At 43.7% G+C, this 27,662-nt stretch overlaps 1 protein-coding gene across 5 annotated transcripts; it reads left to right on the forward strand.

The window, feature by feature from the left end:
• The first annotated feature begins 3,883 nt into the window (after positions 1 to 3,883).
• TCAF2 (TRPM8 channel associated factor 2) lies at positions 3,884 to 27,662 on the forward strand. 5 transcript variants are annotated; one of them, XM_050331482.1, is made up of 9 exons: positions 3,884 to 7,752; positions 7,810 to 7,973; positions 8,843 to 9,476; positions 12,528 to 13,498; positions 15,470 to 15,564; positions 16,521 to 16,734; positions 18,213 to 18,452; positions 20,232 to 20,569; positions 22,154 to 24,706. In XM_050331482.1, exons 1-9 carry the CDS (start codon positions 7,673 to 7,675, stop codon positions 22,397 to 22,399), a joined length of 2,982 nt encoding a protein of 993 aa, XP_050187439.1. In that variant the 5' UTR covers positions 3,884 to 7,672; the 3' UTR covers positions 22,400 to 24,706. The 5 variants fall into 5 exon arrangements, with proteins under 5 accessions (XP_050187439.1, XP_050187437.1, XP_050187438.1 ...); XM_050331480.1 differs by having other exon boundaries at positions 3,884 to 7,973; positions 15,446 to 15,564; XM_050331481.1 differs by lacking the exon at positions 22,154 to 24,706 and adding an exon at positions 27,150 to 27,662 and having other exon boundaries at positions 3,884 to 9,476; positions 15,446 to 15,564.

Consider the following 27,662-nt stretch of genomic DNA (forward strand, 5'->3'; position numbering starts at 1 on the left):
ATCTACAGGTTGCTTTTCAACCACAAGCAAACGCACTTTAGTGCACTTTCAAACTGAGTAAGCAGGGGAAAGGTGGAGAAGGAAAGAATTGTGGTTTCTCTGTGCATTTGGTCTAGAAGCTTCTAGCTGCTTTCAGTTTGCAATTTAACATGGATGAGTTATTTGATTGCAGATTAGATCCGTGGGAGGTTCTGTACATAAACTCTAGACCCCGATAAACTGAGGAACACAGAGAGAAGCATCTAAGCTGGTTCTGGTCCAGCAGGTCTAGCAGGTCTTGTTAGGGGAGGCAGAGCAAAAATACAGGAGATACTTCTTCATCTAATGAGTCTGTATGGCACTGAATTTACTTTCTCCAGTCAGTACTAACACACAAGTTCTCTAGAATCCCCATTCATCAAGTCTGACCTCTTTCTTTTCATCTAAATTTTCTAATAATAAATCAACTATAGTTGATTTAATATGAATTTTTGCAGATCCCCTGCCTCATGTTTGACGATGAAATTTCTGTTTGGGACTGGTACTTTTTCAGCCATATGATGTATACATCGTAATCCAGCATTTAATAATTGCAGCATGTAGAAATGATGCCAAATTATCTACAGCAGTCAAACATGCTAAAATCAAGTTTAGGAAAGTGATAAATTGTAGAAAGGAAAGGATATCTCTTAGTGGAGATCGTTTGCAGATGTTATATGTATCCTATTTTTAACCAACTCCCCGTTTTCAGCATAGCAGTGCAAGCTCCTAGGTAATTTAGTAATTTAAAGCAAGTGCTGCAAGCTATGTCCCTTAGTAACTTTCTAAGACTACGTAGATACTGTTTAAGGCCTTCCTGTAAGGGCTGTATGGGCAGAGCTTTATGGATCAGGGGACAGAGATAGCAAAAAGACTGAACATTTTAGGTGATGTCAATGCCATAATGCTTTTATTAGGGTATGGATGGAGGGAAGGCAGGTTAGAAGAGGAGACTCCTGTAAGGCATTGTAAAGGAGCCTCGTGTCAGGCCTGTCCTCAGAACATACACTGTAGACACAATTTTGAAACTAAAGACAGTCACTAAGCAAGATGGGGAGAATACAAAGAAAAGATTTCAGAGCTTGATGGATATGCTTAGGTGAAGTGAGAATGAAACATCTGGGAATAGCTTTCAGGCAGAGTGGAAGACAAGTGAAATGATTGCTCGAAACAGCAAAGAATAGCCCGGGCAGTGAAATGTCCTGAAAAATATCTAATTGCAGCAATAGTCTGGAACAGCCTCCCAGGACACAAAGCCAATCTAAAGCTGGTCAGCAACGTGCTAAAATTATGAATAGGCTTATTCAAAGACTAGCTAGAGATAACAAGGTTTGGACATAAAACATATAAGATGGCATAGGGCAGCACAGCTCAGCTGGAACTTTATTGGCAGGTCCTACACAGGCAAGGGCAGGACTCAAGGTGGGTCCCATCAAGAAGGGAGGACCTTTGGGTTGCTGTCAAAAGGTCAATTCCCCAGGTATGCCATGGCTTGAGCCGCTGCACTGTGTAGGTTGACCAAAACCCCACCAGGACAGGCTGTGGCCTCAAGTTCACTTGCCCAGCTGTGTTGATCATGCTGGCACTGCAGACTCACTGGAACTGGGAAAAGGAGTGAGGAATGCATGTCTGTACAAGCTCAAAGATGGCATTACAAGATAACAGCAAACAGAATAACCAAAAAAGGAATGACCCTGGCTATTAATTTGTGATTGGAACAGGAACTGAACCCAAGCTCATCATGAGCACTGGGTTCACGCTTGATTGGCTTGGAAGGGCAGAGCACAGGGTGTAAGAAAGGAATGAAGACAGAAGCCACACACCGTATCGACTTGGACTTGCCACCAGCTTGCAGATGGACTGACAGCCCAGCCATCAGCAGGACAACCCTGATGCCAACTGCAAGGAAGACAAGATTCAACCCAGTGTGGCTTGAGTGTGGTGAAGGCATTCCTGGGAAAACTAATACCAAAAGGAGAGCTCACAGGGCATGAATGAGAGTGATAATTTGTGCACCCACGTTATTTGAAATAAGGCTTTAAAACTTTGGTCAATTGTAAATATGTAACTAGCTAGCTGCAATAATGAAGAGCTAAGTAAAATTGTCAGGTTTTTAAAGTTGGCATATGTTTCTTCTGAGGTATTGTTTGATTAGTCTCAGAATCCAAAAGTAACCCACAATGTGTCACACTTCTGCTGAGTTGGAAAAGAATTTAAGAGATCAGGGATAGCTTGTAGTTACTTCTGCTTGTTGCATTATAAAATACAACAGTGATAGGGAGGAAGTTGTGCTCAGTATATAGAATTGCACTTTTTTGTTGCACAGAAGCAATGCTACCCTTGAAGTCCACTGTAGGGCACAAACCTTCATCAGTCTAATGGTTATCTTGTGTGAACTGTCTGTGACAGGCAATTAAGAATGTCACCTGCTGCGTACCACCTGAATTATAGCCTGCCTGTTTTTCATTCTCAGCTTTTCTGAGCTGTCCCAGTATCCCTGCTTTCCCTTGCACCCTGATAGCGTAAAGCAAATCAATTCCTATCCTTTAGTTTAGAAAGGATAAAGTTGTTAGTTTTCCTTATCCTTTACCACATCACTGCAGACTGTAGTAGATTGGCATGACCCACATGCAAGGAGCATCAGACCTCTTTTCTGTTCCTTTTCAAATGACAGCAGTGGTGATACACTCATTCCCTGCTTTAAAACCAAGCAATATTTAAAGGGAGTGATCTGAGCTGTTGTACAGCAGGCATGCATATGAGACTTAACCCTCCAGCACCAAACAGGAAAAGGGCTCTCTGTATCTCAGGGATTTCTGAGCTGCTCTACTCCTTGTTCACCAACAGATGTCAACATTTTTCTAAAACCATGAGCCCTAGGACTTGCAGATAGGCAAGGTTTAATTTTTAGAAAATTATTTCCTAGTATGGTTATGATTTCTTCTCCTTTGCTTCTGTACATTACCTTCTATTTTTTTGTAATTTCATTTATATGACATATGCACTGTCCTTTGTTGATCACAGATGTAGATTTTCAAAAAGACTAAACAGCAATTTTTTTGTATAGACATCTCTTCTGATTCAGCATATCCATGTCTTTATTGATCATAGCTCATCAGCCTAATTTAATTTCATAGGAATTTAATAAAATTAATTTTAATTAAGATGTTATTTACCTTTCCAAATGCAAAATTATTTTAAAATACCTAGTCACGTTTCATCAGCTGCTTTCATTTTGTTCTTTCCTTGCCTTAAAAGCAATCAAGATTACTAGACAAATGTATAGACGTTCTGATTTTATATTTCTTTGCATCCTGTTAGCCAGTGAGTCTAGCTTAATGTGTGTATGTTAATACCACCAGAAAGGATGGGCAATTCGTGTTTGGTTTTCTTTTCCTTAAAGCACAGCAACATTTTACTAGGCTCAGAAATTGTAATGTTTGTAATCTATTGCTGTGAAGTGCCATGTGAAAATAACAGCAATACCAGTAATTACAGATGGCAATTGCCTGATTGATTCTCCTGTACTTTTACTAAAAAAATACATTTTTTTAACGGTTTTATCAATTTTCAATCTCTTTCCTAATAACTCTTGGGATTGTAATTGTAAAAAAAAAAATACAGTTTGTTAATTTCTTTCTTAATCTAATTTTAGAGTTCTCATTAATTTGCAGCCTAATCTACTTCCTTGGCTCTATTTCCCTAAGACATATTTAGATTTTGGGTTTATTGCTTTTCTTATGTAACCTTGGAAAGGTGGTTTTTTAAAGTATTTTTTCCTAATTTTGTCTTTCCCATGCAAGCTTTCCTGCTTGACTGCCTGCACCTTCTCCATTTCTCTGGCTGTTTCAGGGGAAGTTCAGACTGGATGTTGGGAAAATGTTCTTCACAGAGAGAGCTTGGTCAGGAACCAAGCCTGTCAGAGTACGAGAAGCATCTGGGCAATGCTCTTACTCATATGGTTTAGTTTTAGGCAGTCCTGTGAGAAGCAGGGATTTTGATTTGATGATCCTTATGGGTCCCTTCCAACTTGAGATATTGTGTGATTCTGTGATCTGCACTAGGTGCCTTCTTTTGCCATAGTTTCAAGCACTTCTGTAAGAAAGGGGGTTGCCCAGGTTGAAGTGTTGTGTTCTCTTCTGTGTGCATGTGAATTTATTGCTTCATCTCACCACCTTTTTTGCACACTACTCGATCTTTACATCTCATGGCTTACTGCTTTAGCTTATCTAGCTTAGGCCAGGGGTGACTTCCCAGTGCTTATACTTTCACAGGTATATGGCAAAGAATGTTCAGTTCTGGGAGTTGTCATGTCCAGGGAAACACAAGTTTGAGCCCATTCAGAAATGGACTAGCCTCACAGTTACCCTGGATGCTGTACGTATGGGAGCACTCACTGGCTAAAAACAGGTTCCTGATCCTCCAGCAGTGAAGGCTACTGAGCACATTACTGCCCCAACATCAGCCCAGGCTCTCACTTGAGTGCTTAGACCAGCTGCAGAGCCCACTTAGTCTTGCCATGTAGACACTGCTTTTCTTTATAAGAATGTGCCGTAGAGCTTTGAAGCATCCTTGCAGTTTTAATGTATGTTAAATTTGTATTTGTGCCACACAGCACACAAGTCACAGAATCAGAGAATGTTTTGGGTGGAAGGGATTTCAATGATCACCCAGTCCAAGTGATACCTTGCAGTGATACCTTCTATTAAACCAGGTTACTCAAAGCCCCAGCCAACCTGCCTTTTAACACTTTCACTGGTGGGGCATCCACAGCTTCTCTGTGCAACCTATTCTAGTGTCTCACTACTGTCATTATAAAAAACTTCTTCATTATTGCCAATCTAAATCTACCCTCTCTCAGTTTAAAACCTTGTTGATGACTAACAGGTATAATGAATGTAAGTATTTTTGTCTCTTCAGCAATGCTAAATGTCAGCATGCCTCTCCTTGCTCAGTTTGTCAAAAAACATGTGAAGAAGCAAGAGTCCACCAATTCTTTACTAGCTGCAGAGTTTGCAGCATACTTGGGTTTTGGTTATTGTGCAGAAGACAGCTAGACTGTAAATTTGAAAGAGAGGAAAGATTGGAAAACCCATGGGTCCACTTTATTTAGGAAGAACAACCAAGTCCCTAGGAATTGTGTGTCTCCCTCACTTAGGCTGCCTTTGTTCTTAACAGGTGATCCACCCCACTTGCTGTCCTGTGTCTTTTGTCCTGTTCCTCACAGGTACTCCACAATCCCATACTTTTGACTCATGGAGATCCTCACAGGGTTTACAGGGACCTTAAAGATTCACCCCAAAGTGACTGACCACTTGACACACAAAATCTATTCTCTTACTCACCCTTAGAACTCCCCCAGGTCATCTGTCTCACAGATATTCTTCCTGAGTGGACCTAGGGGTATTCTTTCCTTTGTAGCACATCTCTTTTGCTTGTGTGTGATGGCTTATGGACAGCAGATGATAGAGTCTCAAGTCTGTATTTAATGAAATCCAATTATCTTCCCACTGCATATTTGACCCTTTTCCAGAGACAGAAGAAAGGCTAGGATAGAGTCAGGCATCTTGCAGGATTTATAAATGTATGCTCCAATACTTACTCTCAGTACTCTCAGCTCTGCAGGGAGTAGGAATTGTCTGGAGGTGAGAGGTGTAAGGGACAGGAGGGAAGACAAGGGATCAAGAATCTGTCTTGAGACAGTGTCATGGAGAATTTGTACTTCCACATTAAGAAGGAAGGCAACTAGGAACCAAGATCTTCCCCTTCCTTCTGTGTGTGCCCAACAGTAGTTGTTTCCTCCTGACTGATATGAGAGACATCCTTCTCAGTCTTCTGTAGCTTCCTTCAGTTCTCGTTAGCCATGTGTGTTCTCTGTCCCTGCTGTGTTTTCTCCCTTCTCTCTCTTGAAAGAGATCATCAGTAGCTGTGTCTGTTCTGGGTCTAGTGAGTGTGCTTCCTTCCCTCTGTCCACACTGAAATGCTTAATACAATTGAAATGGAGAAACTGTGATTACATAGGAATTGGGAATTCTCTTACATGGTGACAATTGCTTTCAGTTAAGAGAGAGTTAAAATCCTTCTCAAGACAGCCACACCTTGCTCTGGGTAAATGCTAGGGAGGAGCAGTCCTCCCAGGTCTAGAGTCTAGGATGTTAGCTTTCAGATCCTGTGATAAGAAGAAAGGTGGGGGCTAAGAAATTTTTCTGAGTTTACTTCAAACCTAGTCCTTTAGGGTAATCACCTGAAGAACACTGAAGAACAATCCTAAGCGCAGATACAGGGTACATGGAGAATTAACTGAGAGCAGCCCTGCTGAGAAGGACTTGAGGGTGTTGGTTGACAAGAAGCTCAACGTGACCTGGCAATGTGTTGCAGCCCAGAAAGCCAATCATGTCCTGGGGTGCATCAAAAGCAGTGGAACCAGCAGGTTGAGGGAGGGGATTGTGCCCCTCTGCTTCACTCTTGTGAGACAGCACCTGGAGTACTGCATCTAGCTCTGGAGTCCCTAGGAAGGGAAGACATAGATCTGTTAGAATGAGTCCAGAGGAGGGCCACCAAGATGATCAGAGAGCTGGAGCACCTCTCATATGAAGACAGGCTGAGAGAGTTGGGGTTGTTCAGACTGGAGAAAAGAGAGCTCTGCGGAGACCTTAGAGCCCCTTCCAGTACCTGAAAGAAACTACAGGACAGCTGGAGAGAGGCTTTTTACAAGGACATGGAGTGATAAGAAAAGGGGTACTGACTTTAAACTGAAAGGAGGCAAGTTTAGATTAGATGTTAGGAAGAAATTCTTTACTGAGGGGATGGTAAGGCACTGGAGCAGGTTTTCCAGAGGAGCTGTGTGTGCCCCATCCATGGAAGTGTTCAAAGCCAGATTGGATGGGGCTTTGAGCACCTGGTCTAGGGGAGTGGAGTGAAGAGCTCAGCAGCATCAATCCTTATTTGGACAAAAAAGCTTCCTAGGTCTTGTTTTGCCCGTGTTTTCCGGGCATTGTTTCAGGGCTGGGGGGAGGACATGAAACTGCAGAAACTTGTTTGCCCCATTGCTTTTGCTCTCCTGAGCCCCATGGTTCAGTGGACGGAGAGGGGGTCAGGTGCTGTCTTGCCTTTGTCTGAGAAAATGATGGAGGGTGCTCTCTATGGGAAGTGGTTTTGTTTGTTCAGTGGTGGATACCCTTTTGTAAGTAGAGCACTCTCTCTTTTGTTCTCTCTTTAATTGATATCGATGTGGTTATGGTGAGTTTTTCAGTAAAACTGTGATTCCAAGTTGTGTTCTCTCCAAGTGTTTCCTCTGTTGTTGTAAGGGATCAGGGGAGTGGGCAACTTGAGTGGGATTAATTTTCCTACTGGGTTTTTAAACCAGCACAATGGGCAGTGTAGTTTTTGTCCTATGTTAATCAACATGTTTGACTCATAAATCTTATGTAAAACAACAGTGGAGTCTCATGATAGTTTGGGTGGAAAAACAGAGCTTCCAGGCATGTCCAGAGGATAAGAAATGAGAATGATGCTGTCATTCTTGATCAAGTTGCTGTTTCTAAGCGCCCTGGGGCTTGTGGCAAATCCAAATCCAGGATGCAGCTGCCCCAGGACTTACCATTTTCCTGTGTTTGCATGACAAGGATTTGCTTTCAGGGTAGCCAAACATGAAATGCATGGGAAGATTGGTGTTGGCACGGGATGCCGTCCAGGAAAGGGCCACGCCCCCTCGGTGCAGCTCCTCTCCTTGCAGTAGGTGGTGCGCTCCAAGTCACTCCTCTGAATCTTGAATGACAGAGACTGAGTGAGAGTGGGTTGTGCTCACCGCCACAAAGCCTTCCTGTTTGCAAAGTCACAGCTGCTGCAGCTCAACAGAAGGCAACCTCAGGGAAAAGCTAAGCCAAACTTTCAAACTGAGGGAGCCTCAATAGAGCACGTGTCACCCATAGACCCCGAAGGGCTTGGCAATCGAGGTTAGTACCACCCTCCTTACTTCGTAGATGGGAAAACAGATGAAACAAAGCGACGGAAAAGGGAAGTTATTTTCTTGAGATTGCAAAGCAGTTTGGGTCAGGAAACTAGGGCATGAATCTCCTGTGCCTAGACCTTCTCTCCTAGGTACTGTGTGACTTCAACTGACGGTTATTCCGGGGAGCTGGTTATCTCCATCGTTTGTGCTCGCTCTCCCCCAGCCTCTGAGTAACTCCTAATACTAAGCAAGAGCTTTTAATGCCGAAGTGAAAGTAGAAAAATACAACTTTGGAATAGCACATTACAGCAACTGCATGTAGCTCTGTACGTATCTAATTAGGAGCTAAAATGTGAACTACATGTTTGAATTATGTTGTGTTTTTCTGTTGATACAATCTTTTCATTTTCTGGCTGTTTCTGTGTGAACCACCTCTACCAAGCAAGTTCCTAGTAGACTTCCTGGAACCTCTGGCACTCTCCCTCTCCAAATAAACTGTTAATAGGAAAGTGAATACCTGTAATTCCTTATTTTGTCCCATGGTGCTTAGCAGAATTTGTTGAAACAGTCATTTTCTTTGCCTCCATCACCTTGATATACTTGTCACTTTAGTTTTTTAATTTTTAAATTTAAATTTGTAATTTAAGTTAAATTTAAATAATTTTTAAAATTATTTTAATGGTAAATAGTGTGATAACAAAGCCAAAAAAGCAAACAAAAAATTACCAAAAACCCGAAAAAGTTGTGTCCACAAAGCTGATTCCTGTTTTGTTTGGAGTTCCTACTAGACAAGAAAATTACTCTGCAGGGTTTTTACAGCTGTCCTTTATTGCTGAGCCATGCTGTAATGGATGTTGGTTTTCTCTCCACCAGATAGGAGCTTCCTGAAGATGAAACCATCTGCCACCTATGAGCTGTTAGTGGACGGTGTTGGGCCATGGGACTTCACTGGTGGTTTTGTTCCTTGTGAACTGCTCCTTGTTGGAGAGGATGCCTTCCCTGTACTCCTGAGCGCTAAGAAGCAGGTTCTGATTGCTGTTTCACAGTATGGGAAGGGCCGGATGGTGGTTGTTTCCCATGAAGGAATCTTGAAGGACTCCAAGTTTTCCCAGTTCCTCAGAAATGCTGTGGAGTGGCTCAAGCCTTGCACCGAGGCCCTGGTTGGGGTGCATTCTCAGTTGGATTCCCTCTCCCAGGTGCTGCTCAGGGCTGGCACTAAGGTACAGGCTGGGGCAGAGCTCAGCCCCTCCCTGGGGGTGTACTGTGTGGATGCCTATGACAGCTCGAAGGCGAAAGACCTGGTTGGCTTTGTAAAAGCCGGGGGAGGGCTGCTCATTGGAGGCCAAGCCTGGCACTGGGCTAGTCAACATGGCAAGGAGAAGGTGCTGTTCGAATTCCCTGGGAACCAAGTGACCAGCGTAGCTGGCGTGTACTTCACAGGAAACGCTGTGGAAAAAGGCATCTTCAAAGTAGCCAAGAAAATTCCCAAGATCCCATTAGTTGTCCAGTGAGTATCTGAATTGCTCTCTATTTATACAATGGTTCAGGTTGTGCAGGTGAGTTGTTTATAGAAGATTTGTGAGGTGAGAGTTGAGGATGATTGTGAATGCTGGTTCTTTAATAGCCAGGATGGGATGCAACTTTTGTCTTCCAGTTTAAAGGGGGCCTTTCCACTCCTTATAATTGGAAAGAATGGTGTTTCAAGAAGGACATTGAGACGCTGGAGCAGGTCCAGAGAAGAGCAGCAAGGTTGGTGAAGGGACTCGAGCACAAGTCCTATGAGGAGAGGCTGAGGGAGCTGGGGTTGTTAAGTCTGGAGAAGAGGAGGCTCAGGGGAGACCTCATCACTCTCTTATGGCCAGTCTTCGCGAGCGAAGATCCGGGGAAGGTCTTTACACCTTCCAGCCTGCGCATTGGATTTTTTTTTTTAGGTGAGACACAGTGTGCGCGGAACTGAGCCCACCCTTTAATCCTAAGGTTCATCTGCCGGGGCCAAGCGAGCTTGGACGGTGGCAGCGAGGTCCTTAGGACGTAGGTGGGTTGCCTTTAAGGGCTAACGAGCCCCACCTGCCCGGGAGTGGCCCTGACCGGGAATCGAACCCGGGTCTCTGTGGTGATAGCGCGGCGCCTTTACCACTGGACCACCAGGGGCTCCTCATCACTCTCTACAACTCCCTGAAAGGAACTTGTATCTAGGTGGAGGGTGGTCTCTTCTCACAGGCAGCTATCAGTAAGACAAGAGGACATGGTCTTAAGCTCTGCCAGGGGAGGTTTAGGTTAGATGTTAGGAAGAAATTCTTTCCAGAGAGGGTAATCAGGCGTTGGAATGGCCTGCCCAGGGAGGTGGGGGATTCTCCATCCCTGGAGGTTTTTAAGATGAGACTGGATGTGATACTGAGTGCCATGGTCTAGTAACCACAATGGTAGTGGATCAAGGGTTGGACTTCATGATCTCAGAGGTCTCCTTTTCAACCTTGCTAATTCTATGGTTCTATGAATCTACTGCTTCCAGGGCAGCTGGGACAGGCTCAGGGAATCCATTCAGGAAAACGAGGGCAGCCATCTTTTAGAGCATTCTGCCTGATCAAGTGTACCTGAGTGCAACACACAGCAACACAGGGACAGGAGGAGGAACTCCTTTCCCTCTCCCCACACTGTACATTTAGGGCTATTTTCCCAGAGCTGAAAACGAGGTTGGTGATGAAGCACCAGACCAACCCTCTGGGCCAGGCTTTGGTTGACAGCTGCTAAACCTGTTTAGCCTGTTACTTGCAGGAATTCACCTTCTATAGGTGAGACCCTGGGGCTGCTCCAGAGGTGAGGAGGCAGGCTGGGTGCCACCTTCCTTTTCAGTTCTGACATGAGCTGAGGGCTGGAAATCTCAGTGCTCACAGTTTGTTTGGGAGTCCAGCCTGTCCCCTTGGGTCCTGGAGCATCAGGTGTAAAACTCATAGCTGTTATGACTCATGTCACACAGCCAACCAGGCACTGGAGTCCTGGGCATTGCTCTGTCACCCTCCTCCCCTTGCCAGTGGCTGTGCCTGCTGCCACTTTCTGCTGAGTTACACAAGGCACAGCAGGTTCTCCAAGGAGCATGAGTGCTGCTGTGCTTCCACTGTGTGGCAGCTTCATTTCACTGTAGGGAAAGCCAAAACAGTTGCAGCAATATGCCCTGCAAATCTTTCCTTCACAGCCTTTTCCTTGTGGATATATAATATTAAATTTCTAATATTTTCATATTGTTTTATTTGATACTTTCTGGATGCTCAGTTTATTTAGCAATAAAGGTAGTATAAATCTAAGCTGTTGGATTCAGTGGGGTGCTTAGAATACAGCTAACAAATGAAGTTATAAATTAAAATTTGCTGGTTAGTTCTTGTCCCCACCTGCTCTTCACAGACATGTTCCCACTGCTTCATGCACAGTGCACAGAAGAGGGAGAGGGGTGGAGAATTCAGCAGAGAAAAATTGCGTAGCAATTAATGTGACTTTAAATTGTAATTAAACTGAAATATACCTTGTTTAGGTTGCTTTTGTGGTCATCTTGATTCAATCCAGAGCCACAGAGAAATTTAGATATCTAATTTCTGTGTAGGACAACAGCTCTGTGCATCTGGGCCTTCCTGCCAGCTTTGTGTACAGAAAATCTGACTGCAGTCTGAGGCAGGTGCTGTGACATAAGTCAGGGCACATACTCTGTGTGACAAAGGGTCTCAGTAAAACAGTAACCAAAGGAGAGCTGCAGATCTAATTCCTGTGATACAGGTGTGCAGAAGAGCAGCATCATTTATTCTTACTGAGTTGGCTGCAATGGCCACATAACAACAGGTACTTTATAGGTGTTGGGGGGAAAACTGTGTGGCCAAGCCAGGAGAAAGTGTGCACAAAGCAAATGAGAGTCATCCAGCATGTCAATCTCCACAGTGACATAAAGGAGTTATATGGAAATAGCAGAGATAAGAGGGCCTTGCACAGCCTGATCTCTTTATATTGTGGAAACCAACAGGGTGAGGTAATGTGAGGTCAACGTGTTAGGGCTCCGATTCAAATTCTAGTCACTCACTATTTGTCTAGCTGTGTGTCTGCCTGTCCATATAGCCCAACTGTCCTAGCTCTCCTTCTTCAATTCTCAGCAGTGGCAGAGGCTGGGAAATGGCAGAGAGAAATCTTTTGGGCTTGCCTAATTGATAAAGACTAGGGTGGGGCAAATGGAGAAAGTTTCTGTTATAGGAGATTTGCCAATTCCCACATGATTTGAAGTTTAAACCTGCAGTTTAAAAAATATGAAGGGTCTGATTTTTGAGTTCCTTCAACTTCCTTCTGACCTATTCTTTCCTTTTTCTAAATGAGTGCTGAAGTTCCTACAGATTTGCTTGGCTGTAGAAACTGAGGTTTTAAAAGGATAAAAAATGGGATATTATTGAATTTTATTTTTTTTAATGAAAGAACTGACAGCATGATGTACTAGGATGAGGTAGGAGGCAAGGATGGATGCGGTTGGCTTTTGAACCAAGCATTCTGGGATGGGGGCTAACCCGAACCTGTCTTGGTTCTGCAGGCACCAGACCGACCTCAGCCTTGATGCTGAGTTTCTCCTGCGCGGTGTGCTGGAGCTGGATTTGATGACGGGGGGCATTCCCTCCACCCTGCTGGTGCACGGTGTCCTCTCCTTCCCCCTCTGCCTGGACAGCTCTCACCGCTGCCTCTTGGCTGCGGCACACTATGGCCAAGGCCGTGTCGTGGTGGCGACCCACGAGAGCCATCTGTTCTCCCCTAAGCTGGCCAGATTCCTGCTCAATGCTGTCTGCTGGCTGGATGCCGGGAGGAAGGGGCTGGTGGGTGTGAATCCCAGCCTGAAGAAACTGTGTAGCCTCCTCTCTCCGGAAGGGGTGAAGTCACAGGTGTCAGAGCTGACAGGTGACCTCAGCGTGTACTGCTGCTCTTCTTACAGCGACAGAGAGGCAGAAAGGATTCACGCTTTCGTGGCAGAGGGAGGTGGCCTATTGGTGGGAGGCCAGGCCTGGTACTGGGCTTCCCAGAACCGTGGCAAAGCCGCTGTGGCAGAATATCCTGGCAACAAAATCCTGAACCGCTTTGGGCTGAGTATCCTGGGGCAGAGTGGCCAGGCGGCCAAGCACCGGCCCGTGGGGCCTGGGGAGCACTACCACTTCCGCAAGGCGCTCCTGCTCTTCAGCACGCAGGTGCGCAAATGTGAGGAGCTCACGGGGCCCCTGAAGGACTGGCTGCACTGCCTGGCACGAGACTGCGCTGCCTTCCTGCGCATCCCAGCCCACGACTGCCCAGCGTATGCCTCGCTGCGCCGCATCCTGACCAAAGTGCTTCAGAGAAGCGGGATCCCGCAGGTCAGCAGGCAATGCCCCGTCAAGAGAAACTCCAAAGAGGCAGTCCTGCTCTGCATGGCAACCGAGCTGTCCCTCACCATGACAGACAGCGCAGCCCTGGTGCAGAAATGTGCTGCTGGAGTCTGCGCCCTCCCCATCGCTGTGGAAATTGATGGCACAAACCCAGGTGAGGAGTGTATCTCCCTTCCTCTCAAAACATCCTGTTGTTGGGGTCGGTGTGGTGCCAGGCCTCAACGTGCATCTGCCTGTGTATGTCTGAACATGTGCAATTTCACTGTGGGCTAGACAGGAGGACGACTTCTGTGTAGTGGCAGATGGGCTCCTTTTGTGGCCAGCCCTGATTTCAACCCTCTGAGACACCCCTTCTTCCTCACTTTTGGTGCGCAGGCACCTGGGGAAGAAGAACCCCCTAACAAGTGGTACCCCAGGGTACTTACACAGCACAATGGCTTTGGCAAGAAAGCTTCTTTGGGAAACCCTGTGCTCCACCCTGCAGGTTGCTGTTACCATAGTTGTGCTGATACAGCCATCTATGGAGCCATCCTACAAAGAGGTAGGAGTTAGAAACAAAAGGGCTTTTTGTTATCTAGATAATTTCAGCCTCACATCTTGTTGTATCAGCACAGTTAGTGAAGATCTAGTTTTGAGGGTGAAAACGAGAGGCTGGAAGTATGATGGGAACTTCTTGGGCTTACACTGCCACTGAAGCCAAGGTGTTTGGTAATTACATCATCAGTGATTTGTCTAAGCTTAAGCCTTGTATCTCTACAAACTTGCTGAGATTCCTGCTCACAACTGATATGTTTAAACTCTAGGTTAAATTCCACTAGTAAGGTTTTATTCCCTGGACAGATTAATCTTGAGATTTGGTGAGGGTTTTTTGGTATTAGAATATGATTGAGAGGGGTTGTTTCCAAACTGTTCTAATGAGACAAAGGAAACTGTTTCTGGAGTGGCAATGCCTGAGTGCAGCGGTTATGCAAAGAGAAAAGTTGTGGAATAACTGCTCATTGTTTTTAGTGTCAATGAGTCTGGACAAAAGGGGAAAATTGTTAGGGTTGGTTGAACTGAATGAAATGGCTCAAACACAGTATTTTGTTTAACCAGAAATATTCAGAATTTGTGTCATTTCACGTAAGCGAAGAAAGAAATGCTAGCAAACCCATTTCAAAACTGCCTTTGGTGCAAATTCAACAAAACTAAAATGAACTGGTAAAACGTGGCGATATAGTCTAATTTGTATTTTTCTGTGGATTAGGTTTTGCTTGACAAAACTGGTCTTGCTGTCTTGGATGACAGGAAAGGTTGTAAGCTGGGTGCTTTACGACAGTTCAGCTCTTTTTAGGACTTTTGATGTTTGTATTGAAACATACCTAAGTAAATTTTATGTCAGAGCTGGGGAGTGGAATTTACCCAATCTGTACAGTAGAGATGGGGCTAGTTTTGCACTGTGTATTGCAAGTATTTAAAGAGATCTAGGGTAAGGAGACTTACTTTTCCAAGTGAAGATTGTCTAGAAACGTGCTGAATTGTAGTGGCGTGATGGGATATCCATCTTACCATTACACCTAGCATGGAATGATCTCTTTAGGCCTTCTCATAACTTCAGTCAGCTAGAAATGGGAATTCCTATGGGCTCCAGCTTGTGCTGGAAAAATGCAATGAATAGGGGAAAATGCAATGCTACTCTCAGTCTGTTATTTGGCAAATATTTTATGACCATTACAACTTCAACTGTGTTTCATACCAGCATAGTTGGCACCCCTTAGGAGGGCTTTAGGGTAAGAGGATCTCAGTGGAAGAGGTATTGGAATTTTTGTTTCTTTTTTTATTATTATGTGTTATTTTTAAAAGATACTAGTAAATGCATTTAAGCTTGGCATTTCCAGAAGTTCAAATTTGTATGGGCTTGCTTACTAATGGTTTGATGTTCTTGTTCATGCTGCTACCCTATAGCTTTGAAACTGTATTTCTGGCAGGTTGGGTAAAATGTGAGATGGTTCTCTGCGTGTAGAGCAAGGGATAAGAAAAGGCTGGAAGATTATTTTCCTGCTGCAAGTTGAAGTCTCCAGAATCTGTAATGGTCAGGACAAAGAAGTGCTTGACTGTTCAGGACTGTGTTATATCTTACCTTTAGGTAAGACAGCCTGGAGGAGTACAGGACTCTACCTCCCTGAAGGGCACACAGCAGTTATATCGTGGCCTTGCCTAGTGGTCGGTGCTGGTCTGAAGGTAAGCTCTCTCTGTTTTGGCTTTAGTTTACATCTCTGTATTTGACAGGTGAGTGCTCAAAAATTTTCTCCTTTACGGTTTTTGTTACCTTTTCAGTCCCTTCCTACTGCTGCCACCCTGTGGCACTCCAAATGCTTTGTTATTATTTTTTCACCTCGTGTGTCCTTACTCTCTTTTTTTGCATTCTTCCTATTTTTGTGTGCTGGAGGGATAATTAAGTGTGGCTGCTGCTTGAGAGCAGCTGTGTTCGTTCTGTTATTTTGCAAAGAAAACTGGGCCCTTCTATGCACGAAACTTGATTCCATCTCTTCAGATTTCTCATAAATTGCTTTGATAGTGCTGTCATTACTGCTCATGTAGATGTATCCAGATCAGAGATACACTGTTACTTGGGATCCATTCTCCACAAAATATGACATAGGTAAATGCTTATCTGCTTGAACATTTTTTGCAGCTGAAATGCAAAATTAACTCAGGTGATCTGTCTGATCCTGCAGCCACACGCTGTTTGTTTTCCTGTAAGAGGTCCAAGGAAAAGGCACAATAAAAGATGTCAGCCACGTTCGCACCTCTCCAACTCCTGTGTTACAGGATGTGACTTTGATTCTGGTAAAGGGTAGAGGAATGATCAATGCAAGTACAGTGTAGTGAAAGAAGTCACTGCAGTACCCTGGCCAACTAGTGAAGGATGTAGTTGAGCCAGTAATAACAGGAGAACAGCTGTAAGACTGTCTGAGACAAGGATATAGAACTGAACTTCATCAGCTTTTTTCATTATATTTACTGATTCTGGGGACCACAGGCTGAAAACTTGAACTAGGCTGGAATCAGGAGGCTGCTTCTGTGTGCGTGCTCTGCAGGGACAGTGCTGCGGCAGAGAGCTCAGTGTTGAGGTCAGTCTGCCAGGTCACACTCAGACACCTTTGACCAGCTGTCCCTATGCTTCTGTTTGGCAGGTGCAGATTGGGTGTCACACAGATGACCTCTCTCATGCCAAAGAGCTGAAGCGGGCGCCAGTGGTAATACGCACCTGTGATGTTGCCTGCCAGAAGCAGTCCATTTCTTGCCTCTGGGGTGGCCTGATTTATATCATAGTACCAGCAAGGAGTGTCCTGGGGAAGGTGCCCATCACAGTGGAAGGGGCAGTCAGAGCTCCTTTCTTCAAACTTGGTATGTTTGTTTACCTTGGTGCTTTTTTCCTTAGGGCTGCTCACAGGTGCTGCTGTCCCTGTGACTGAAAGTAAAGATGGCCCCGTGCTTAGGAAGGTCTTAAAAATGCTTGGGTTAAGGAATACCCAGGTTTGGTTTTCTTACTATGGTGTCCTCTGGGATTCCCATTTTTCTACCTATTTTTAAAAATGGTAGAAAGGTGGCCCCCAGGACTGTCAACCTCACTTCTGTGCCTGGGAAGATCATGGAACAGATTCTCCGAGATGCTATGATAAGGCACATGGAGAACAGGGAAGCAATTTGGGACAGCCAGCATGGCTTTAGCAAGGGCAAGTCTTGCCCGACCAACCTAGTGGCCTTCTATGATGGAGTCACTACATCAGTGAACAAGGGAAGGGCTATGGATATTGTCTGTCTGAACTTCTGTAAAGCCTTTGATGTGGTCCCCCAAAAAATCCTTCTCTCAAAATTGAAAAGACATGGACCTGTTGGAGTGGGTCTAGAGGACGGCTGTGAAGATTGCTGGGGGGCTGGAGCACCTCTCCTGTGAGGCAAGGCTGAGAGAGTTTGGATGTTCAGACTGGAGAAGAGAAGGCTCCTGGGAGACCTTATTGTGACCTCTAAAGAGGACCAGTAAGAAGTATGGGAACATACTTCTTAGCAAGGTCTGTTGTGATAGGACAAGGGGCATGGTTTTAAACTAAAAGAGGGAGACTGACCTCTGCCACGACAAAGCATGCCTTGTGCTCTGCCTGCTTTACTGTGCCCCCGTCTGGCCATCTCTAGTCTCTACAATAAACCTCTGATGAATTTCCCGTGTTTCCAGCAGTTTTCTTCTCTCTCTCTCTTCTCTTCTCTTCTCTTCTCTTCTCTTCTCTTCTCTTCTCTTCTCTTCTCTTCTCTTCTCTTCTCTTCTCTTCTCTTCTCTTCTCTTCTCTTCTCTTCTCTTCTCTTCTCTTCTCTTTCTTCTTCTCTTCTCTTCTCTTCTCTTCTCTTCTCTTCTCTTCTCTTCTCTTCTCTTCTCTTCTCTTCTCTTCTCTTCTCTTCTCTTCTCTTCTCTTCTCTTCTTCTCTTCTCTTCTCTTCTCTTCTTCTCATTCAGTTTCTTCTTTCTCTTCTGTCAAACTAAACAGAACCAGGGTTGTTGTGTGAAACAGCAAATCTCTGCTAGAGAAGAAGAAATCAGACACTGGAGAAACTTGATGCTTCTTGTTCTCTGATGGAAAACAGGGATCTGTTCTTGCTATGCTACTCTGTTATATACCAGTCCTTTTCTGTCTGTTTCCTACCCATTAAGGAACCTGGGGAGACTTCCTAAGCACAGAATAAGTGTTGGCTATTTAACAACCACCCCCGCCCAGTCACGGAACTGTTTTCCATGAAAATTTCGTGACCATGGACTACTCCAATCTTGACCTCTGTAAGTGTGCCCAAAAGTCAGAGCTGCTCTTAAACCTATTTTCTTTGTCGTTGACATAGGGGAGACTTGTGAAAGCCAGTGGAAGGATTGTATCCGACACTACCCTGCTCCCTGGGCAGAACTGGCTGTTGAGAATCTTATCCTGACGGTACCCTCCGACAGCATCCGCCACATGGAGAACCCACGGCCACTGCTGACCCTGTGGAATGAGATCATGGTGGCAATAAGCAAATTGGCAGCCATACCAACGAAATTCCCAAGGCCAGAGAGGATTGTAACAGATGTCCAGATCTCATGTGGTAGGTACATTGCCATATGGCCTTCTCGAGGGCTAAGAGACAAGTGGCCTCCAGCACCAGTGTCTGTTCCTTCAAGGTTATTTTGCTAAAACCAGACAGGGAACATATGTGAGGTGTTAAATGACTGTGACCCTTGCATAATTGCGAGATACTCCATCAGGGTGGAAATATGGTAAGGCAGGGCTTGAAAAACATATTGACCTTTTCAGATGACTCCCTGCTCTCAAAACTACTGTTGTCTCCTCAGCTGTTCTTCTGTCTGGGTGGGTTAAGATGCAGAGCTGCTGACTGCTGTGGCTTCAGCTCACATATAGTTACTCATTCTCCCTCCTGAATGCCAGTACAGCTGGGAGACAGTGACCCGATTTCTATTTTTTCTCTGCCTCAGTCACAGGATTGTTTTTATGTGTTCAGTGACAATTTTTAAAGCTCCAACTGCCTACTTGCTGGAGATGGGCTCCACAAAGGTTTCTGTGGGCAAAGCTTAGCCCAAAAATATGGACTTGAGAGGATGGCAATGGAGGAGTAGAACCTGTATTGCTGTCAAAGCCCATGAGTGTGTGTTTTTGCAGCTGATGCTTCCCACTCCAACTTTTCCAGTTGAGAACCAAGTGCCTTTGATCTAGATTATATGGTAAATGAACTTTGCAATAATTTTTTTTTCAGTTGTTTTTCAAAATATACTGGTTAAATTCATTGTCCCACAAAGAGACAAGGGCTTGGCATGAACCCTGATGTCCTAACTCCTTGCTAAGCCACATGGAAAGAATTTGTGGCGCATCTTGGGAGTGTTAAGTTCTGCTATCCTGAGCAAATGCCCGTTAAAAAGATCATAGTCTACAAACATAAACTTCCCTTCTGGTTTGGGTGGACTAAATGGTTTCACTCACATTTCTGGACCTGAACAGTGATTGCTGAATGCATGCATCCCTCTTGTTAAAAGAAGACGAGGCTTAAGATCTGTGGGAAGGGGACTGCCATTCATGTTCTCCAGCTTGGGCAGTCTACAAGCTTTGTGTTCAAAGTCAGCTGTGTGGGCTCCCTCTGCAGTGAGTGTAAAGGGCTGCTTTTTCCCTGTTACAACAGCCATTTGAGTTTGGGGGCATGACTCTTGTATCAAGTTTTGGGCTTCTTCAAGAAGGACCAGTTAGGGATGAAGACACAAAGGAGTCATAAGTAAACTCCCCTATGTAATGCAAGATTCTTGTCCAGCATCATGGTGGGAAGTTGTTCACAGAATAGTTATCCTACAAGGCTAAGACCAGGCTTAAGTATGATAAGCTTTGCAGGACAAACTGTGTTTTCCATGTGTCTCATCCACACCACTGACTATTGGAGTGTAGACCTGCAGTATCCACACTCTACACAGGAAGGCTCAAGGTCTGCCATGGTGCTGAATCACATGCTTGTGCCAGCGTCAACTGTGCTCAGTTTGTGAGTATTCTGGGCAATGGTCAGGCCTTTCCCCTCATCCTAAAATCTCAACCTCCTTTCAACCATGAGTGTATGCTTATGTATGAAAACGGAAAGGAGAGGAAACTGTGCTTAACTGATATTTCAGTCCTGCCTTTACACAGCGTATTTGACTATTTGCTGGGGCGAAACATGATGAGTTTCCTTACCTCACAAGAGGGAAAATCAGTCATTCATAGTAGTAAAATGTAGTTTGTGAGGTAAAGGCAACACGCTCAGAAATGAAAAAAAAGGTTAGTCGCTTATGTCTGAGAGGCACTGAGGTGAGCACCTGGTGACGTGTGTTGGTACCTGTCCTTCCTGCAGGCTGGATGCACGCTGGATACCCCATCATGGGCCACCTAGATTCGGTGAAGGAGATGTTAGATGTGAAGCATATGCAAACTACTGGTCTTTGGGGTCCTATCCATGAGCTGGGACACAATCAACAGCAGCAAGCATGGGAATTTCCCCCTCATACCACAGAGGCCACATGCAACCTCTGGTCTGTCTATGTTCATGAGAAGGTGCTGGGGATTCCCAGACATCAGGCCCATCAGGCCCTTAAGTCACAGTGTCGGCAGGAAAGGATAAAAGAGTATCTGAGGAAAGGCGCTCAGCTAAAGGACTGGAACGTGTGGACTGCTCTGGAGACATACCTGCAGGTAACTGGGAGAAGTGTGTGCATTCTTAGTGCAGTCAGTGAAACCTGTGTCAGAGGGATGGCTGCAGCCTGGTGACTGTAGCTGTCAAGCCTCGTAAATGTCTTGCTATCTGGGTTCATCTTGGACCCAGAAAGGACATGGGAGGTATATAGGCAGAGTGTTTAATGCTGATGTCTCCTGAAAACCTTCCTTTGCCAGACTTGGGCTTAGCCAGTCATGGAGGTAGCTTGGTGCAATATACTAATCTCTCTCCCTAGGAGAGAAACAGGAACTGCTGCTGGTTATACAGCATGGGAAAAGGATGATCAGACTTGGGCACAGTTCTTTAATCTACTGCAGATTTCCTGTGGGACACTGGGCTAGTTGGTGAAAAAATCCTGGCACAGTAAAATGTCTAGAAGAGCCAGGCTTTGAGCAGTATCATGGCCAGACTCCTTTTTACAAAACATACAAAGAACACGGTATTCATATCAGTCAATACACTGAGTGCAGCCAGTGTAGTCCATCAAGTGGGAAGGGGGTGGGTTCAGCTCTAAAGAGAGATAAAACATGAGACTTTAAAATATGAACCCTGTCCTAGATTAAAGAGCATTCCCTTGGGAAGCATGCAAGAGAGATTTTCTTCTTTCCCTTTAATCCTCTTAGCAACTAGTAGTCTAATGGAGAGAGCACTCAACCTGATTTTAATTGGGGACTATAAAGCAAATGTCCATTATGATGGCTTAACCTACTGACTGTTGCGAAGTAAGTTTCCCTCAACCCCCATGTCTGGAAGCTCTCACATCTTATATGAACAATAAAATATTTAAGTATCGATCCTGATTTTTCCACATCCCAGAGAAGCACCTGAATCATCAAGCTGAAGAGTAAACCTTTGGTTTTTTCTTGCCCAGCAAATATAAAAATAGTTATACAGAGTGAAACAGTTTTAAAAAGGGAAATTTTCCCACAATACTTTATCAGTTTGGCCAGTGTCCCCCTGCCTCACTCACACTTATAGGCTGGGGTTAATATATATATTTTTATATATATATATATATATATATATAAAGTATATATATAGTAACCACGTCCTGTCTGGTCAACAGCACAACTGCTGGAATAAATGTGACATGAAAGACAAATGACAATTCTGCAACAGCAGCTTTTCTGTATGAATCCCTTTTGTTCTTATTCCTAGCCAAAACACGTCCTGCTCACAATCTCTCCTTCCTATTTTCTCAGTACTCCTTGTTCTCCTTGTTCTCCAGTGCTCCTTCTTTCTAGGTATTCTGTCAATGTCCTCTGATGCTTTTTCACTACACAAGAAGCTTTCCTTTCTCCAAAGCGGCAGCTTGTATAGTAGGTTGCTGACATTTCTGCATCTTTCATCTCTGTTTGTTTTGGGAGGCCAGGTAATAGGAAGGTATTTTCCTCTACTCTAGTTATGCTCTGAAGCCTGAAAGTTGGATGCTTTCATCTAAGTTTACATTCATTCCAAAAGACACTGCAGAAAACTGTAAAATCTTCTACTGTTTGTAACACAGGAATAATGCCAGTGAAATGACAACTTAATTGTTTTTACAGTATATTCTTCTCCATCAGTTGCAGGAAGGGTTTGGTTGGGACCCCTTCATCCACCTCTTCTCTGACTACCAGAAAATGTCCACCATCCCAAAAGACAACCCTTCTAAGATGAACTTGTGGGCACAGAAGTTTTCTCAGCAGGTGAATAAAAATTTGGCTCCATTCTTTATGGCCTGGGGATGGCCTATCAAGAAAGAGCTGTCTCTGGAACTGTCCTCTCTACCCAGCTGGGAACAGGACCCAATGAGATCCTATAAACCATAAAGGAAAACTATATAAATCTTGGTTCTCATACTAGCTATGGCCTATCTTTTTCTCCTTGTGTGCTGCATAATAGCTCACTATGTGCTTAGATTTACACTGGATTCTTCAGCTTCTTGCTGACAATGGAGGCCAACCCAACAGAAATTCAACAGGAATTTATCTGCAGATCTGCAATCTAAGCTATCTTCTGAAGGATTAAATAATCAATGAGCTTTGTTCTGGGTTCTTCACCTCAGGAGGAATGTAATTCTGAGTTTATTTAGTTTCTACAGAACCTTTCTCTGATGAAATGGAAGTTTTCAGGGTGAAGCAGTCACTGGAACAGTCTCAAGGACAATATCAAGGGAGTATAGATCTTTAGAGCAAATAGTAGCCTTCACAATGTTGTACTCTTCAGTTATAACCTCAGTGACATGAGATTTTAACTATTGTTTCTATAACACTAAAATCCCTAATTTTTAATTCCTCTAATTATGCAGAACTTCCACACCTACTATTATGAAAGTGACCTTGTAAGGCTTATATACAGGTTATATAATGCATAGCTGATACTGAAATGCTGTAGATTTCTTCCTACGTTCTATGACTGTGTGACCCAACATCCAGCTTTATGTGAATAAGTCAATTGTAAGTTGTTGCTGTCACTCTTAACCGTGGCCTGACAACAAGATACATCCAGTGTAGATGGGAGAGTGGGAGCAAAGAGGTGACTTGATTGTAGTCAGTAATGGTTTAACTCATGGGCTCAGCAAAAGTTAAAACACAGGCACTGACCTGACAGCATGAGGGAGCAGAGAGAAGGAAGACAACAGTTCATCAAGACAGTAAAAAAAGACCAGAATAGAAATTACCCAGATACTTGTTACAACAGCTTTTCATTTTTGTGTTGGCTCAGATATGGTTCTGATTTCCCAATGATTCATAGGCCTAATATTTTACTTGGTGTTTCAAACTTTTTTCCATTCTTATTCACAACTGGTATGAGTTTATCTTCCAATAAAATAAATGCAGAGGCCAATCATAGTTTAAACAATGTCTCAGTACTGGTTTGGAGGTTCGGAAGACTTATATGGTATAAAGATTTAGATCTGACCCTACCTACGGAAGCATATTTTATCTCTAATGAGTTTATGAATAAAAGTTTAGCTTGTGTCCACTTAAAAAATATACCAAATGTATCAAAGTACTATCAGATCTGTTATCAGATCAGTATGTAAACTAGGGGGAGTTGGCTGGGTGCCACTGATCACAGCTCAGGGACAGGCTGGGCATCGGTCAGCGACTGGACTCTGCATCACTCGGGTTTCCTGGGTTTTATTCCTCTCTGTGTCTCTTTCTCTGCCTGTCATTGCAACTATTGTTGTTATTATTATCATTAGCATTATTGTTATATTTTACTTTCCTTCAGTTATTAAACTGTTCTTAACCCACAACTTTTACCTTTCTTTCATTCTACTTCATCCCGCCCCATCCCCTGCTCAGAGGTAAGGCAGTGAGCAACAGGCTATGTGGTGCTTAGTTTCCAGCTGATGTTAAACCATGACGTGCATGAAACATTGAATAATTTCTGTGAAATTTTATTTCAAGCAGCAGTTACAGAACAATTCATCATGCATGGGAAAATCTTTGAACACACCTGAGACCGACCTGAACAGGAGGTGAAGTGTAAAAAAAGTAAAATAGATTAGGAGGCCACATTGACCTTAGCAAAAATAAAAGCAGAAACAGAGGATTTTCGTGCTGTGATAAACTAGGTGGGTTCAGTAGTGAGGTTTTCAGATTACATGTAGACTTACTGGCTTCATTTTTACAGTCAGTTTGCCTTTAATGGAAAGTTGTCTGCTGTTTCTATTTACTCCTTTCTTCTAGTGGGGAACCCAACAAAGATTTGATTAAGGCTTTCCTATTATTATCAGGCTAAGGGTGATTTCACTAATAGCTGAAGCATTGGATTTACCAAGGCACTTGGAGAAACACACTGAGGCACAATACCTCTTCAAGGACAAATGTGAAATAAAATAGCAATGACTGTCAATTTTATTAACTACTTTTGTATAAGCTTTCTGGCTAGCAGCAAAATATTTTCAAACATGGCTTTTTCTTCTGTTGATAGTAAAGAACTCAGTGGTACTGAAGGAGCTGGTGATTTAATAGCAGGTCCTACTCTTTTTTTTTTTTCCCTAAAAATTTAGTTAGACTACTAGAGAAATTTGTGCTAATTGTATTGGTTATTTTAGCCTTTGATTTTCTGGCAGCAACTTTAGGAAGTAATCCACAAACCAAGCATAGATAAAGTGGGATTCATCTGCCCTGGTTTGGCCTCCAGATATTAGCCATCTCAATCTGAGCTGCTCACTCAAGGCTCCCTTTAGGCAATCCATCCCCTAAGAGAGCGCAGAGGGTTTGTTTACTTGTAAGGTAGGTTAGATGAACCATCACCTCAGCAGAAAGTGAACTCTGTGCTGTGGCAGAGACATATATGATTTTTTGACCACTTTGCTCAGGGTTTCAGTGCTGTGTGCACCTGACTTGAGAGCCTCAAGAGCCTCTTCCCGGTCAGTCTTGCATGGTAAAATGGTGCTAATAATAGGAAAGATGAATGTTCATGAGAACATGGGAATAGTGGTTGGAGAGGATGAATGACTGAACTAACACTTGAAAGCATTCAATATGAGTCGGTTATTGCCAGAGCACAGCATAAGCTGAATTTCCATTGCAGAGCAGTGGAATACTAGGGCTCCAGGGAGTTCTGTGGGACTAGAAGGAGTGGGATAAAAAAATTTCTGAGGGTTTTAATGCTTGATAACTTAAGGCTACACAAGAATGAAAAGAAGCTGTAGCAGGTGCAGAGTTTCTGGACAGTGAGATGAAACTGGAGAGCACAAGCTATGTGAGCAAACTGAAGTTTCAATGGGCCACTGTATTCCCCATATAAAGCTCTTCTGGAATATGGGAATGGCTCTTTTCTTTGAGGAAGTACAGTTCCTTTTGCACAATATTTTATGAAACAAATACTTCTGCTTGAGTGCTGGGTATTGATTAGGGATATGGCCTTACCAAATTGGCTTGTAATAAGCACAGGACAAATTGAATATGGTCCAGCTCATGGTAAGGGTTCAAAAATGTACCCGAAACCTACAGAGCTAGGTCACATTAATTACTGCCATTTCTTACAATGGGAAAATATAAGGGAGGCACAGAATCAGCCAGAAGCTGCTGCTGCTGCAGAATGAAAAGAAAGTATGTGTGGGATATACTAAACTGGGATCCAGCTCCTAACTCCAAGGATTAGACCAGTCCAAAAGCACTCTTATGACCAGTTTGGGATTAATTAGCATGTTTGAATGTCCCATGGTTTGAAATAAACATACATATGTACTGTGAAACAGAGGAAAATATCCCGTAAAAACTAAAGTGTAACCAAGCGATTAATCTTAAGCTACCTTGTAAAGAAAAATTTTCCACACACAAACAAAATTTCTTTTTGAAACAGAGCTCCCTGAAATTCCCACAGCACCTAAAGCAACTAACAGAGCTGTAAGCTGCACAACAGCTTAAACTGCTCAGGGAAGAGACAGGGTGGAAATACAGAAGAATAATCTCATTTGTACTGTAGAAGAGAGGAAGAAACTTAAAGACCTCTGTCAGTGGAGATGTATATTTTCAGCTGTGCTTTGAGGTACCCCAGAATGCTCACATAGGAGAGAGGGTCAAGGCTGTGTCAAATAGCAGCAGCTTCAGAGGGGAGGAACGTGGCTGTCCTTGCGCTGTGGATGGGCACATGGGTAAGTCAGGTATCTACCAAAACTCTGCCCTTGAATCCTGTCAAGCTACTTTCATCTGATTGATGTCTGTGCCGAGGTGAAGAGTAATGTTCCATATGGAGGTATTCTGTTGCCTTCCCCTGCTGAGACAGGAATGTCTTGTTGCCTACGGCAGCTACAGAACACACAGAGTTTGGATGGAGCTACCCAAGCCTGTCCAAGTTGCAGCACCTTTTGGTTACTGTCACAATGATGACCTCAGCTATTCTGCAGAGCTGAAGTGGCCTCCCTTGGTGCTAAAGAAGTTCAAAGTTGAAAAAAAAAACAACCATGAAAGTCTCTAGTCTGTGGTGTGGCCTCATATATAATATATATCATAGTGACAAAGGGGAACACATCAGGCCAAATATCAGTCACAATTAAAAAGGCTGTACAGGCTTGCAGGCTCCATTCTTCAGGCTTGGTAAGTGATCCCAAAACCTAAGTATAGCAGGGCACTAATGAAGTATTTCTGTATTTATGGTTTGCCTATATTTTCCTGGTTTGGTTTTTGTTTTGGGTTTGTTTTTTTTTATGATCATGTATATGGAAAATGTCAAAATATGTAATGTTCCGGGAATGTTTTTGCATAAAGCTTTGCATTTCTCAGTGAAGAAATTATATTGATAGGACTTTCATTTAGGAATTAATCTCTTTCCAGTTTCCCAATATAAGCATGTCTGAGACACATTTAAAGTGGCTTGATATTACAGACTGAGTTTCATCAACTCCTTGCAGCAACAACAGAAGGGGGTCACCAAAGAGGACTGGACCCCATGCCAGAATCTCAGGATCTCCCCATGATTCAGTAAAACACAGTTATATCTAGATTATTTATTGTTTCTGAGACTATGCAAAAGATTTTAGCTATGATGATTCTCTTCTTTCTTCACACTTAAAACTTCTTTTTCAATTGGCTACCTTTTTTCACCTGAATGCTGAATTAGGGGAAACTGACATCTCTGCCTGGTAGACAACCATCTGTCAGTACCCAGCCCCCTGGGCTGAGCTGGCCACAAGAACATCATCCTGACAGTACCAGCTGCTGATGTACACCACATAGACAACCCAGAGAGTCTGCTTTCCATCCGGAACAAGATGATGAATGCAATAGCCAGGCCAGCAGCTATTCCAGCAACTTTTCCAAGGCCAGAAAACATGGTGGCGGATGTCCAGATATCTCATGGCAAGTATAATAACTAGGACATTTTGTCTTTATCTGTGATGAATATTCACAAGGGAAATACATAAAGCAGAAACATTCTCACAAGACCATGCAGATCCTCAAATCAGCAGATTAATTCCACCATATTCAAGAAGATCACTTGAGAGAGAAAGAATCTTCCGTGAATTTCAAGAGCTTGCACACAAAAATAACATCTTCTGCTGCTAATTTGACACCATCCCAGGACAAAACACAATGAAGGGAGAGAGGCTGGCCACCAAATGACATGTGTACT

The sequence above is a fragment of the Myiozetetes cayanensis genome, unplaced genomic scaffold, assembly GCF_022539395.1.
Source record: "Myiozetetes cayanensis isolate MyiCay16 unplaced genomic scaffold, myiCay2020 scf5-8, whole genome shotgun sequence".
NCBI lineage: Eukaryota > Metazoa > Chordata > Aves > Passeriformes > Tyrannidae > Myiozetetes > Myiozetetes cayanensis.